At 35.1% G+C, this 15,063-nt stretch overlaps 1 protein-coding gene across 6 annotated transcripts in view; it reads left to right on the plus strand.

The window, feature by feature from the left end:
* Nucleotides 1–15,063, plus strand: part of IPO8 (importin 8) — a 149,172-nt gene that overhangs the window by 76,844 nt on the left and 57,265 nt on the right. For all 6 annotated transcript variants that reach the window (XR_013487451.1, XM_020975801.2, XM_020975804.2 and 3 more), the window contains 5 exons: nucleotides 735–824; nucleotides 4,867–5,032; nucleotides 6,910–7,070; nucleotides 8,074–8,199; nucleotides 10,300–10,366. Coding sequence is in view for 5 of the 6 variants with exons in the window: in XM_020975801.2 (XP_020831460.1) it covers nucleotides 735–824; nucleotides 4,867–5,032; nucleotides 6,910–7,070; nucleotides 8,074–8,199; nucleotides 10,300–10,366 (610 nt within the window). In the remaining variant the exon portion in view is untranslated. The remainder of the gene's footprint in view (nucleotides 1–734; nucleotides 825–4,866; nucleotides 5,033–6,909; nucleotides 7,071–8,073; nucleotides 8,200–10,299; nucleotides 10,367–15,063) is intronic.

Below are 15,063 nucleotides of genomic sequence, written 5' to 3' on the forward strand. Positions count from 1 at the left end.
CTTTCAGTCTTTTCCTCTATAAACTTTTTTTTTAAACCAGAGCTTATAAAGAGCAAAAAAATTAATTGGGTTGAATTTTTTCCTCTATTTCCTCTGTTATATGTGTCAGAAAGCTGTAAAAATCTTATTTAAGAAATCCAGAAAAAAAAGTCTTATACCTTGAAAAAAGAAACCTCAGAGGCCATCAGATCTAAGTCCCTCATTTTACAAATTTTCAAGAAATTTCCATGGCCACTAAGTCTTTCTTTTTTCCTGCAAATTTTAATAAATCAAAGCAGGTAAACTTTATTGATTGATGAACATTTACTGTTACAGATGATTTTTCAGTAGGTGGTTATTGATGCCCTCAAACACCTCTCTGTTCTTTAATTTCTCCCCATAGGAATCTTATAGTATTATTACATAGTAGAATAAACACTATTTCTCCGTGAAAAATCTCAACTTCTTAATGATGTGTATTTGTCTTTCATTATGAAATTATCAAAAAAAGTTATTACTCCCAAAAGAAGGGTACTAAAAGAGACTTTCAGTCATGAAATCTAGCATTTTCTTTAAAAAAAACAATTAAAATTCATTTGAGATATTTTATTTTTTTATTTAAAAATTGTAAAATTTGTTTTGACTTCATCTAATTGTAATGTAGTATTCATTCATCTAGTTGAATCCAATAAAAGACATTTCATACAAATAAATAGGAAATGAAATGATGGAAGTTCCTTTTTTTCTTTCTACAGAAGAGTATATTCAAGGACCAAATGGAATTAATGCTGCAAAATCATGTATTTCCATTGTTTTTGTCTAACCTGGGATACCTTAGAGCAAGAGTAAGTTTATGGTTGCATTTTTTTACTTATTTAAGACCCCCTTCTAAGTGCAGAATGCTGAACTATAGTTCCTTTATTCTTGAAAAAGTTTATTACTAGGTTTAGAATGTACTAATTTCAACTCCGTTTCATCTTGGCAGTGTTAGATCTAAAATTTGTATCTTAAAAAGACTATTTTCCTAAAATGCATACTTAGACCTGACCTTCTTAATGCTCGAGTTTTCAAATATGAAAAGACAAAAATCTGATTAAGTAAAAGGCTTTCATAAAGTATAAAAACTATACGCTAGAAAGTAATGAGTTTTAATTCTAGCAATTTTAATTTTTTACTTAATTCTAATCATACTTGCAAGATGTCAGATATAAAAGTAAGTTAATTATATGTTTATTAATGTTCAATATATTGTTACAGGTACAGTATTAATAAATGATTACTATTTGGTAACCTAATGCTCTGTTAGATATTAGATAAATGTGAAAACTTTGTTATGATTACCCTTTTTTGAAACTGTTCTATAATTTTCATAATTAAGTCTATCAAGCAGTTTTTTAGAGGAATAAAAAATAAATACTTGTACCTAAATTTAACTTTGTATCCATTTTCAGTAAGTTTGTACTTCATCTTGGCAAAATTTTTCCTAGTTCTTCAAATTTTTTTCTAGGTGGGATTTTTTAAATGAAAAAAAAATACTAGTAATTAAATTAAACAACATTGAAAACAATTTTTAAAAAAAATAGTCAGTGATTTTTTGATCAGTACCAAAAGCCAGAATGGGTTTGCTAAGGACATGTTATATAACAAAGTGAACTTCATTTCTTTTTTCTTTTTTTTTTTTTGTAGGGCTACTGGACTATTAAGTTACTTAAATGTTGTAGACATAGCGTATTTGGTATTCTTGTTGATAAGAAGCTAAGTTTGGGCTGGATGATATGTAGTTAGGTTGATTAATTGTTCATTGGTTGGTTTTCTTGTCCTGAAGGGATGTGATATATGGCTTTGTCTTTGGCATTCTCTTCCTTAACTTTTTTCAGAGTCATGCTTCAGTTAAGCTCAAGACTATACATCAAGTTTCAAGTGGGCATAAGGCATTAAAGTATATTAGGATCAGTAAAATCTAGTCTGTGCCCTAAGGAGCTTATTTTAGAATTTTAGAATAGAATTATACAAGTCAGATTTAGACCTCAGAAATAACTCCATATCTGAACCAGCAGTGCTCTCTAAAACATCCCTCACTAGTCACTATCCCCATCACTAACTATTCAGACAGAATTTAGAACGTACTGCCTTATCAGACACTTCAGTCTAGTTTTGAACCATTCTAATTTTTAGAAGTATTTTCAATATATTGCTGAAGTGTTTCTCTAATTTACACTCCTGAATCCAAGTTCTTTATTCAGAACATAAGCAGGATATGTGTAATCCCTATTCCATATTTGTAATAGTTTCTTAGCTCCATTGTCAAATTTAGTACTACTCAGGCACATGTGATAAGTGCTGGAAATTAAAAGGAAAACAATAGCATAATCCCTGCCCTCAAGGATCTTACATTGAAATCACAGAAACTCTATGTATAACACATGTGCAGTATAATTGCAAGATAATCTCAGAGAGAAGTCAGTAGCAGATTTAAGGTAGCAGATTTTAAGGAAATACCTCCTGAAGAAGGGAGGATTTCAGTTGACTTTTGAAAGAAGCCAAGAAATTCAAGAAGCAGAGGTGAGGATGTAGAAAATTCAGGTGTGGGAGAAAAATGATAAAAAAGTCCAGTTAGGAGATGGAGTGTTGTGTGGGAGGAATAGCTAGAAGGCTGGTGTTGTTGGATCATAGAATATGTGGAGGTAAATAAAATGTCAGAATACTGGAAAGGTAGGAAGGGGCCAAATTGTGAGGGATTTTATATTTGACTCTGGTGGTGCCGGAGAGCAGCTAGAGTTAGGAAGATTATTTCAGAAGCTGAGTAGAAGTTGGATTGGAGATATTTGAAACATGCAGGATGATAGACGGAGCAGTCTACTGGAGAAGAAGGAATAGAATGGAATCAAGGTTGCATATATCTTTGTCTTAGCAAAGAGAAGGGCCACCTCTTCATAATAACTATGAATGAAGGAAGAAATAATGGGCGAAGGTATCTGAATGATGTTGAGGGGGAGGGAAGAAGAGGTAGCTCTTAGAGAATGGCTTCAATTATTTTCAAGAAAGTATGAAATGAGGTCTTCAGATGAGGGGGTTAGAGGCTGGGATGCCATGGAAGACTTGAGGAGGGATGAAAAAATTTGGAATAGAGTTTGTGGTGAGTGGTATAGTGACACAGTTTGGGAGGTATGAAAGGAATTGCCTTGTTGCTTTGAGGGCTCAGTTGGGATTGTATAACATAAATTTTTTCCACATCTCTTCTGTAGCATGTGAATAGGAGCAAAGGTAGCAGATGGTGGGAGTAGTGTAAGATTGAGGCTTGGCAAGGAATGAATCAGAGATAGAATGAGGGAGTCAAGGGACTAGTTAGTGTAGGAGAGCTAAACTGTTTCACTAAGTATTCGAGATAGAAAAGGAAAGAGAGTGTAGCTGATATAATCGTGATGTTCTGGGAGAAAACTGAGAGATAATGGGAATGGAGGTCATTGTGAAAATGAAGGATAGGCTTAGGGGTCATAAGGCAGAGGGAAAGTTAGAATTATAAAAATTATGAACAGATGTTTCTTCAGTTGTAAAGTGTGGATAGTTATAGGACTAATGTGCAGAATGCACATTAACCTTAAATGTTGCTCAAAGTTATCTATTATTATTATTATTATTTTTTTGAATGTGCGAAGTTACTCCTTTGGAAGGGCACCCTAGTGATTGCTCAGCAAAGGAACCTGGGAAAGTGAACATACCTGGTAACTTGAGCTAGAAAAAACATGACTGGATTTTGCTTAAGATATATCCATTAGCTCAAGTTTTGCTCAACCCTCATATCAAAAAAAGGAACTTATTGAGAGATTTAACAAGTTACATGGACTTTGAAATCAGGGGAAAATAGGGTGCTTTTGTGCTCTTTATAAGTAAGTGGTAGGAGGAAGACCAGTTCTAGCATTAATAACATCTACGTGTTCACCCCATATGGCAACTAGTGAATTTGAGTTAGATAAGGGTAGGGATAGAACTTCTGAGAGGCCGAGGGATGGATTTCTAGGGGAATGAAGAATGGAATTAACTGAGGTCAGAATCAGGTTGAAAATTACCTTCTTCAGTCATGAGCCCCACACCTAGAAATAAAATCACAAAGCAGATTTTTCAGTGCTGATTGGCCATGCCAGCCTACTTTGGTGTGAGATCTTTAGAGTTTGATTTAGCTTCCATTTTCTACAAGAGTGGTTTGAGGTTTAATCTTCAGATAATAAGTATTGGGAAGAGAAGAGTTGCTAAGAATTTTTAGACATAACTCCATTTTACAGTTTGCTGAAGATGAGCATTGACTTTTGGGACTTTTTGTGGTGTTGTGACTTGCCTCATTTTATTTAGGGAAACAGGGATTTAAAACAATGTAGTTACTAGCAATAAAACATCATAGAAAAACTAAAGTAAATGGTGTGCATATTTCTCAGATAGTAGCATAAGCGGGTGATGCTTGGAAATTGAATTGTTTTTTACAAAGGGAGGAACCAGGGTAGATCAGGGTGTTGGCAGTGATAACCAAGGTAGCAGGTGAGCAAGACTTGGGAGGAACAAAGCAAGGCATGGGGGAATTAGCCTGGAACTGGAAAACATCTGGAGTTTATCACCAGGAATCTTTGTGTGACACAACCACTTACAATTAATTTGTTTTAAGATAGATAACCTGTCTTTCCTGTCCTATTTAAATAGTTATTGCATCTAGCATTTTGAATGGACTAAAATTACATTTCTTTTAAGATATTCTCTAATAGTTCACCAAGTAAGACTAACTCTTCCCTGGAAAACCCCCACCCCCAACCCCAACTAGGTTGTTTTATTGCATAGGTAATTTTTACATACATAATTGATAAATTACAATTACTTCCTATTTACTTTCTTATACTATAGTCCTGCTGGGTTCTTCATTCATTCAGCACTTTGAAATTCCATAATGAGCTCAACCTAAGAAATGCAGTTGAACTAACAAAAAAGAGCCTAATTGAAGACAAGGAAATGCCTGTCAAGGTGGAGGCTGCAATAGCTCTTCAGTCATTAATTTGTAATCAGGAACAAGGTAAGATAAAAATCTGTTAAATGTACTTGCTTATCTCTCTTTCCCTTTAAGTTGTTTTCTTAGTATGCTTTCTTCTGTCTCCCAGCAGGGTCCCTTGTCTTAGTGTCCAACCTCAGAATTGGGAAATGAGTCTAGTCTCTCATCCTAATAACTCTTTGTAGCTGAAGATCCCTGAGGAAAAGTTAGGACAACTTTGAGACTGTAGGATGTTAGTATGAATTTTGTGTTTGTGGTGGAACATGCTTTTCAGTGCTTCTATGAAGTATGTTGTGGTGGAAAGAGTATTGGGTTGTGGGGCAGGAGACCTGAGTCCTAGCCTGAACCACACCATTAATAAGCTGTGTTACCTATGATAAATGACTTTATCTCTCTGGACCACAGTTTTCTCATTTGTAAAATAAAGAAGTTGGGATATATAATCTCTAAGGAATCTTTTAGTAAAATTCAGTTATATAATTACGCAGTTTCAGAGCTAGAAGACCAGTTAGTCTAATCCATACTGGAACAAACATCCTCTACAATATACCCAGCAAATGGTCACCTAATTTTTGTTTGAAGAGCTTCAGAGCAGGGTAGCTGATCCCTTGAGGCAGCTCATTCCACTCAAGTTACTTTTAATAGGAAGATTTTTAAAGAGAAGATTTTCATTATATCAAGGCCATTTTTTCCTTTTTTAAAAATGTCTTCTCTTTGCTCCAGGTTTTTATGTCTGGTTCCAAGTAGAACCAGTATACTCCTTCCACATAGAAGATGTTCAGATATGTAAAAACCACTATCATGTCCACTTTAAGTCTTTTATTCTCTGTACAAAACATCTCTTCAGCCAATTGTTATTTGCTATGATCTCATGATTTCCATTCTGGTCACTCTCCTTTGGATACTTTTTACCTTATTGATGTTTTCCTTAAAATTTGGTGCCCAGAACTAAATTTATTTCTCCAAATGAGCTCTCGCCAGGGCAGGGTATAGAGGGCGTATCACTTCCGAAGTCTTTGACAAGCCGAAGGTGAATAGCAGCAACGAGAAGACAACCACATTTTTGGCTTCTGTGTCCAAACTGTTGGCTTATTTTGAGTTGACAGTCCACTAACACGTCAAGATCTTTGTCAGATGAGCTGCTATCTGTTCTGTGTACTTGTAGGTGATTTTTTTGAACTTAAGTATATGACTTTATTAAATTCTTACTAGGTTTCATTCATCCCAGTGTTTTATCTTGTTAAGATTTTTTTGGATTCTGATTCTGCAATCCCCACTGTGTTAGTTATCCCTTTCATTATGATTTTTGATATCTTTAGTTAATGAATAGCATATTTAAAGAAAGAGGACTTCTTAAAAAAATAGATGAAAGCTTATTGTTCTGTTTGTAAGAAACCTTTGAAATCAACTTCAGACTTCATACACTCTCAGCCTCATCTCTTTAAAGGCACTGGAATATCTTTTTGATCCCTTTACTAATGTTAGCTGCGAGGCATTGACTTGATGTTGGGCTAGAACTAGGGAGAAAGATGGTAATAAGACTGGTAGGGAAAATCCTGAATAATTTGGAATAAGGAAATGCTGATATTGTGTTGTACATGTACATATCAGGACCAGAACTTCCATATTCTTCTTTCTCCAATTTCCATCCCTCTCTCCTCCCAGTTGATTAATGGAGTGTGTTGGGAAGCATAACTTGGAAAGCATAATGAAAATCTCATCTAGTTACTTTGGTTTTTCTTTTTGAATCTAGAAGTAAAATATTCTTACAGTAGACTTTGAAATAAAATTAATGTTTCTGTTTGCTTCAGTGACTGATAACATGAAGTCAGATTGTTTGCCTTACTTTCCTTTTGAATTTTTGAATTTTACTAATTTTGTTTATTGTCTAATTGAATTAGCCAAAGAATATGTGAAGCCACATGTGAGGCCTGTTATGCAGGAACTATTACACATTGTTAGAGAGACAGAAAATGATGATGTCACTAATGTCATCCAGAAGATGATCTGTGAGTACAGTCAAGAGGTGGCTACTTTCGCTGTGGACATGACCCAGCATTTGGTAAGACAGTAGAACTCCATTCAAGACTAAAAGCAAGAACCCGATGTTCTGTTGTTTTAGAATAAGCCCTACCAAATATGAGTAAATTAAGTTCCTAAATTTGTAGTTTAGTCATTGATGTGCTTGTAACTGAATAAGAAACAAAGTCATTATAGAAATGATTGTTCAATATAGTGGTACCCTCTTATGTCAGGATCTTTTTCTCTAACTTGGGCAAGGTTTCCAGTTTTAATCAGAAAATTAGTTTATAGACTCTAGTTTATAAATAGAAATAGAATTCAAATGCTGCCTTGTACCCTCATTGTGCTGGGAAACGATTCCATTTTTTTCTGAAGTTAGCATAAATTAATTTTGTATTTATATGGTTTTGAAGTTTTTACTCCCCTTGTAACAAAATTTTGAAAACAAAAATTTTGAAATTCATTAAGCTTATAGACCTTCCCAATGGCTACTTGCTTTTGGAGGTTTTTGTGTAACACTGAAATAAGTTTTTTTTTTTTAAAGAAATAAAGACTATCCCAAATTCTGGCATTGTTTAAAATGTTTATGAACAACATTAATTGCTGCTAACATCATTATTTGGGGCTGATTATTAAGTCTGCGGATAATCACAAATTCATTTATTTCTCCTCCTTTTCCATTCTGTTCTTTGCTTTTTCTTTCTGTGCTCACCCACTCTGGTGGAAGGTGTAAAAAGAGAAGTTTAAAGTTCATCTCTTAACTCCGGTAAATGGTTTGGATGAAGGAAGTTTTGTTATTGTGTGTAGGATTTGTTTTTTGTAGGGTGCTGATATTCCCTGTTGATAGAGATAATAAAATTTTGGCTACATTTAAAATATGATAGGCTAGTGTAACTATAGGAAATGGTATGGTACAATGGCCAGTGTAGACTTAAAATTTTGAAGAGTGCTGCCTCGTGTCCTCATATGACAAATGTTTTTTATATGCTAATCTTTTACAAGAAAGAATATTAAAATGGTACCTAAATATTTTTACTTTACAGGCTGAGATATTTGGCAAAGTTCTTCATAGTGATGAATATGAAGAAGTAGAGGACAAAACTGTTATGGCTATGGGAATTTTACATACTATTGACACTATTTTGACAGTTGTGGAAGATCATAAAGAGGTGTGTTTTCTCAAATCTAATATTTAAATTTAAATCAAATATTAGATCTCCCAAGGTTTCTCTCAAATAAAATTGGTATTCATAGAAGAGTATTTTTAAAAAACAAAAAGAAGAGGAATGAAGACCAGTTACAAATTATTTTCATCTGTTTACACCTTTGAAATGTTGATTTAGCTTGTATATATGCTGAAGTCCCATCTAATATTTATTAAAACAAATTGTGAGCACATTTGGCAAGTAGAATTCAATGGTTCTGTTTTAGTCTCTTGATAAAGTCATCTCTTTGTGATGCCAGTCAAACAATAAATATTTTTTAAGTGCATGCTGTTGTGCTAGGCACTGTGCTATGTTCTGATGATACAAAGAAATGTAAAAGATAGTCCTCTGCTTTCAAACACTCTCAGTCTAATGGGGCAGACAACCTGCTAACAACTATGTACAAATAAGCTATATACATCATAATTTGGAAATAATCGACATAAGGAAAGTTAGTAGAATTAAGAGAGATAGGGAAAGGCTTCCTGTAGAAAGTGGGATTTTAGCAGGAATTTGAAGGAAGCCAAGGAAGCCAGGAGGTGGTGATGAGGAAGGAGAGCATTCCAGTTGTATGGGACAGCCAATGAAAATATCTGTTGTTAGAAAATAGAGGCCAGTCTCATCAGATTGGGGAATACATGAGGTTGAGGTATGATGTGTAAGAAGACTGGAAAGATTGGGTAGACTAGGTTATATTTGTTCCTATAGGTGATAGGGAACCACTGAAATTTATTGAGTAGAGAAGATAATATGGTCAGACCTTTGCTTAGGGAAGATCACATTGGAGTGGAAGATGGACTGGATTGTAAAGAAATTCGAGGCCAGCAGACCAACCAACAGGCTGTTGCCATAGTCCAGGTGTGAAATGATGAGGAACTTCACCAGGGTGTTGGAGGAGAGGATAGAAGGGGGAATATGGAGAGATACAAGAAGGTAAAATTGACAGGCCTCGGCAATAGATTGTGTAAGAAGGATAAAAAAGAGAGGATTCAAAGATTACTGAGAAGATGATTGTGTCCTCTACAGTCATAGAGAAGTTTGGAGATTCATTATTTTATCTCTTTCCTTACTGAAAGTATATATGATGCACAATGGGTATCATATTTCTTACCTTTCCAACTGGTGAATGGAGAGAGGGGAAGAATTTAGAACAGAAAACAAACATTTTAACAAATTCAAGTAAAAAAATGAAATCTGGAAAAAAATTATATATAAGTCCTTTTAAAACAGGATGAGGAACTGAATTGTTCCAAAACTTATTACCCTGAATAACATGAGAATTTATATTTTTAAATGTAGATCATCTAGTCCAGGCCCTCTCATTTAAAGAAATTTTTTGATGTCTTTTGATTTTACATTACCTTAATTTCTGGATACATATCTTTCCTCCTGTCCTCAAAGGGCCATCCCTTGTTAAAAAGAATAAAAAAGAAAGAGAAGAAAACAAGCAGTTCAACAAAGCTAACCAAAATATCAGCTTTGTTTGACAGTATATATAGCGTTTCATACCCATAGTTACTTACCTCTGCCCCCAAAAAGAGAGGGTGCATTTTATCTTTCTTCAGGGCCAAATTGGGTTATGTAGAGTTTAATTTCACTTTTTTTGTTCTTTTTATTTATATTGTTGTCATTGCATATAGTTTTCCTTTTTCTAATTTCTTCATTTTGCATTAATTCATATATCTTCTGCTTTGTCATTTTCATATTCATCACTTCTTACTGCAGTAATATTCCATTGCATCCATGTATCATAAATTATTTAGCCATTCTACAATCACTGGCAAGGATCTTTGTTTTATAGGTGACGAAATTAGGCCCAGAGAAGTTATAGAATCTAGTTGTATCCCTTTCTAGTCCAGAGTTATTGAACTTTTAACTGTTAAAGGAAATATTAACAAGTTCTTTTTTTGGGGGGGAGAAGAGTAGGGAATAAAGGACAATGCACATGTTAGGCATTGATCAGTTATATGTTATATGTTTACATTCTTTGTGTAAGTATATTTATGTTTATGAGCGTCCTCATATGCAAAATTTTAAAATATATTATTTTATGATTACTTTTAGATAACTCAGCAGTTGGAATGCATTTGTCTTCGGATCATTGGTCTTGTTTTGCAAAAGCATGTGATAGGTATGTTCAAAGATTGCCTAAAAGAAGTTAGATTCTTTATATACTTGGAAAGCTATTCTGAATTCTATTTTTGAATTTAATGTAATACATTTTATGTGCCTTTTTTTAGTCTCATTCTTTCAACGAAAGGACATTTGTTCTGTATTCAGTTTCCTAATTGTTTTTCTGATTGGATTTCTGTTATTAAAATGTACCTTGCCACTTAAAGGTGATAGGATAATATATTCATTGAAGTAATTTTAAAATTTGAGTGAATTTTTTTTAGACACATAGATTTATATGTTTAGATTGTTACCAGGATTCAAAAACTGTAAGAGATTAGATGCCAGATACATTTCTTTCCAGTTCTGTGAAAATGAGCTATTTGCTTGATTGCTTTATTGGCAGACAAGAACTTTTTAACTTACCATTGTGTCTGTCTGAATAAAAGCAGGAGTTCTTGCTGGATTTTATGGGTTGGAATTTTGGAGAATAGACTGTTTTGCCATAGAATCAAGGACACAGATGGGACATTCTGAGGAAATTAGTCTTAGCTAATAAAATATATGAGTAGGGCAAGACTTTAGGAAAACAGAAGCACCAGTGGCCTGTTTTTCAGTAATTGTGATGTACCTTAGTTTCCAAGTCTTGGTTCCAAGTCTTGCACGTTCTAAAAAACAAAAGGAAACAAAATGGGAACAAAACTGTTATTAGCCCTCTACTTTGTTTTCTCACTCATATCTCAGGCCTTTATAAACTCATTTCTAGTTTTGCCGCTCCACTGCTATTACACTTCCTGAAATTATCAATGGTCTTTAAATTATCAGTGATTACTTTTTCTCAATCCTAATCCTTCTAGACCTCTTTAGGTAGGTAGGTAGGTAGCTAGCTAGCTAGAGAATTTGTTAAATGCTTACTTTATGTCAGGCACTGGGCTAGACTCTGGGAATACAATAAATGCAAAAACACATGAAAGGGAACTGAAAAGTGGATCTGAGGTGTCATGGGCTGGTCTGAGTCTAAAGAAAGCAGTATGACTGTCCTTGATTGCTTCCTCAGAAAATTGGGAAGAACCTCTTGGAGGAAGAGGCTGTAGGAATGGAAGCATTCCCAGTGTAAGAAGGCTGCCAACGCAGAAGTGGAAATGTTGTCTGGAGAGTCATGGATTGTTCTGAGTTTGAACAGAGTGTGAATGATGTCTGGGGTCGATGTTCCCTCAGATGAAGTTTTAGAGAGAAACTTTTTTCTCTCTGGGTTTCTGGATTATTTCTTAGATCTCCATCTTCCTTTCTGATTGTTCCTTTAGTCTTTCTTTGCTAGTTCATTACCTATATTACTTCTTCCAACTATGGATGTAACTTAGAGCTTAGCACTGGGTCTCCTCTTCTCTTTCTGTATCTCTTATTTGGTGATCACATAAGCTTCCATGGCTTGATACAGATGTATGTGTATATATAACTCCATATATATATATATATATATACATAGTCTATATACATCTGTAATGCACATATAATTTGTATACACACATATAAATCCACGGCCACCAACATTAACAGCTGAGCAACAACCACCAAAAAGTAGATAAACACAAGAGCCCTAGGTGTGGCAGTACCTCCCACACCACTGGTCTTGTTTTTAAGCCCAGTCTTCACAGCCACTATTCTGGGAACTGGTTTTTATGTAAAAGGAGCTAACCATCCCCACCGATTTCTACCCACAATGTGGGAAAGCAGGGCATCTTGAGGGAGAGAAGAGAGGAAACAAGTGCCAGGCAAGTCAGATTGTTACCACTACTTTGACCACTGTCTCCACTCAGACCCTGATGGAAATATCCCAGGATCCTGAGCTCAAGACCCTTGGGAATGACAGTGTACTGCAACCCACCAAACTTGCAGGCTCTGCAGGCACCACTGAGAGGAGAAATCATTGTGGAAAAGGGGCCTACCTTTCTTATCACTTTTGCCAAAAAGTGCTGACCATTTGACACCAGCAAGCACATAGGCATAAGAACCCTGGGAGAGGAAGCAACTCCACCTCTCTCCCCCAACCCATTGGTCCTGCTTCAATCCCAGCCCTCATAGCTAACCTGTAGGGAAACAACTCTTTTAGAGAATGGACCATTCATTCCCATCAACTGCCAACCGGTTGCCACCCACAGGATAGTCAAGCTAACCTAGCTGAAGCAGCAAGGCATTCTGAGGAAGAAACAGGAAACAGCATGTGCCAGGCAAATCAAAACACTACCACCACCCTGACCAACATCCCAGGATCCTGAACCCAAGAGCCTTTGGAGAAATGATGATTCCTGCCCAGTGGTTGCAGCCGTTAACCTTGGAAGCAAACCCTGTGGAGAAGCCTGGTAACTGGTCTTGCAGCTGCAGCTACTGAAGATCCGGAAAAGAAAGTTTTTGTTACTGAAGTCGTTGGTGCTGTCTTAATGGCTCAATATCAGAAACTGGTATGATTTTTTTTCAGTAGAATTAACATTAAAGAAAAAGCATTATGATATACTATTCCACTGTACCCTAAGGACCATGGAATCTTTCCATCGGACACACAGTGGAAATCTTCTGTATGTGTTGTCTCCCCCATTAGAATGTGAGCTCTTTGAGAGCAAGGACTCTCTTTTCTTTTTTTGTATTCCCAGTGCTTAGCCCATTATTTTGCACATAGTAAGGACTTAAGAAATGGTTCATTCATTCATTCATTTATTCATTCATCCTTGCCTAATCTTTCCTGAGTTCTAGTCATACATTTCCAGTTTCATACTGTACATTTCAAACTGGTTGTTTCGCAGGCATCTTCAACTCAACATGTCCAAATCAGAATTCATTTTTCTTTTCGAACTCAGCCCTTTTATAGGCTTGGCTATTTATGTCAATCACATGACCATCCAGATTTGTATGTTTAGTGTTATTTTTTTCCTTAATTTTGCATGTGCTGAATCTTGTCATTTCTACTTCTGTGACATCTTTTACATCTGTCCTGTTTCCCGCTCACATAGTTGTTACTTTGCTTAATGGCCTCATTACCTGTTGTCCTTACTGTTGTAATAGCCTCCAAATTGGTCTTCTTCCCTCCTCTCCCTATTTGATTCTGTCTTCTTCTATATTATCGCCAAAATAATTTTTTTTTTTGGGTTTTTTGTTTTGCTTTTTTGGTAGGGGTTAAGTGACTTGCCCAGGATCACACAGCTAGTAAGTGTCATGTGTCTGAGACTGGATTTGAACTCATGTCCTCCTGACTCCAAGGCCAGAGCCCTGTCTACTGTGCCACCTAGCTGCCCCAAAGTGATTTTTTTAAAGTGCAGCTTTGCACTTTATTTTTCTATTGAATGATCTTCAGTGGTTTCTGTTACCTTTAGGATCAATATAAAATTCTTATCTTGGTTTTTTCAAAGTCCAGTCCTCTCCTACCTTTTCAACTTTGTTATTCGTTATTTCCTTTCCTGGCAAATTGACTTTGCTGTACCTCACAAATGATGTGCTATCTCCTATCTCCGTTCCTTTGCACTGGCTGTTGCCCATGTCTGAAATACATATTCTTACTTCCTCTGTTACTGTTGTCTTGCCAGATAGTCAGATTGGAATATTTGTTAGTTTTTGCAGCCTTCTTAAATAATTTTGAAAGGCTGGGCACTTATTACTCAACTAATTAATTAATTAATTGATTGATTGATTGATGAATTAATGTGGTTTGGTCTGTCAATGTCAACCTACTTATTTGGGTCATTTAAAAAATATTTTTTATTCCAACCTTAATACCAAATAAAATGAACATTTCTAATACAATAATAACATCTAGCATTTATATAGCACCTACTTTGTGCTAGGCATTATGCTAAGTGTTTTCAAAATATTATTTTTTTTGATCCTCACAACAACTCTGGGAGATAGGTGCTGTTATTATTCCCATTTTACAGCTGAGGAAACTTTGTCAAACAAAGAGGCTAAGTAATGTGCTCAACATAACACAGCTAGTAAGTGTCAAGGCTGGATTTGAATTCAGGTCTTCCTGGTTCCACCCATTGTGTGTGTGTGTGTGTGTGTGTGTGTGTGTGTGTGTGTGTGTGTGTGTGTGTTTAAATAGATGAGAAATTTGGTTTTTTTCCTTGTAATTCCAGTAGATGTCAGCAAAAACCAAGTAAAGTACATAGAAATTTTACAACAGAACAAAATTCCCTTAGCAAAGTAAGTATAATGGAAAAATTGAATTGATCAAGTAACATTTCACATAGCGGCATCCTAATTTTCTGGATGGTAAATTTATTTCCAAAGCATTTAAATTTTGTACAAAGGTAGAATATTAAGCCATGTCCAAAATTAAGGATAAAGTAGCAATTTATAAAAACTGGAAACATTGCCACTTTATTTTTATATAAAGCAAAATGTTTGTTTATATATGTCTTTATATAAATAACAACGGAAAATGAGTATTGTATATGAAACTGTAGATCTCTTATATACAATTTGCTTTTCTTTTAAAGTATGGACTTTTTGCTTTTAGAGTTGTCCTGCTTTTATTTCTTTCTGATATTCCTTCTCTTCATTTGAAAAAAAAAGATGCTTCAATTATTCTCTACCCTTTCTTTTTAATTTTTGGCTTCTCCATTCCTTTTTTTCCTCTCTTCCTTCCTTCCTCTCTTTCTGGGGATAGGGGTACAAAGTAACTTTAAAAATATGCAAAGTTAATGTAGACAAATGTCTACATTGCCT

The sequence above is a fragment of the Phascolarctos cinereus genome, unplaced genomic scaffold (assembly GCF_003287225.1).
Source record: "Phascolarctos cinereus isolate Bilbo 61053 unplaced genomic scaffold, phaCin_HiC Scaffold_1;HRSCAF=81, whole genome shotgun sequence".
In the NCBI taxonomy this organism is placed as follows: domain Eukaryota; kingdom Metazoa; phylum Chordata; class Mammalia; order Diprotodontia; family Phascolarctidae; genus Phascolarctos; species Phascolarctos cinereus.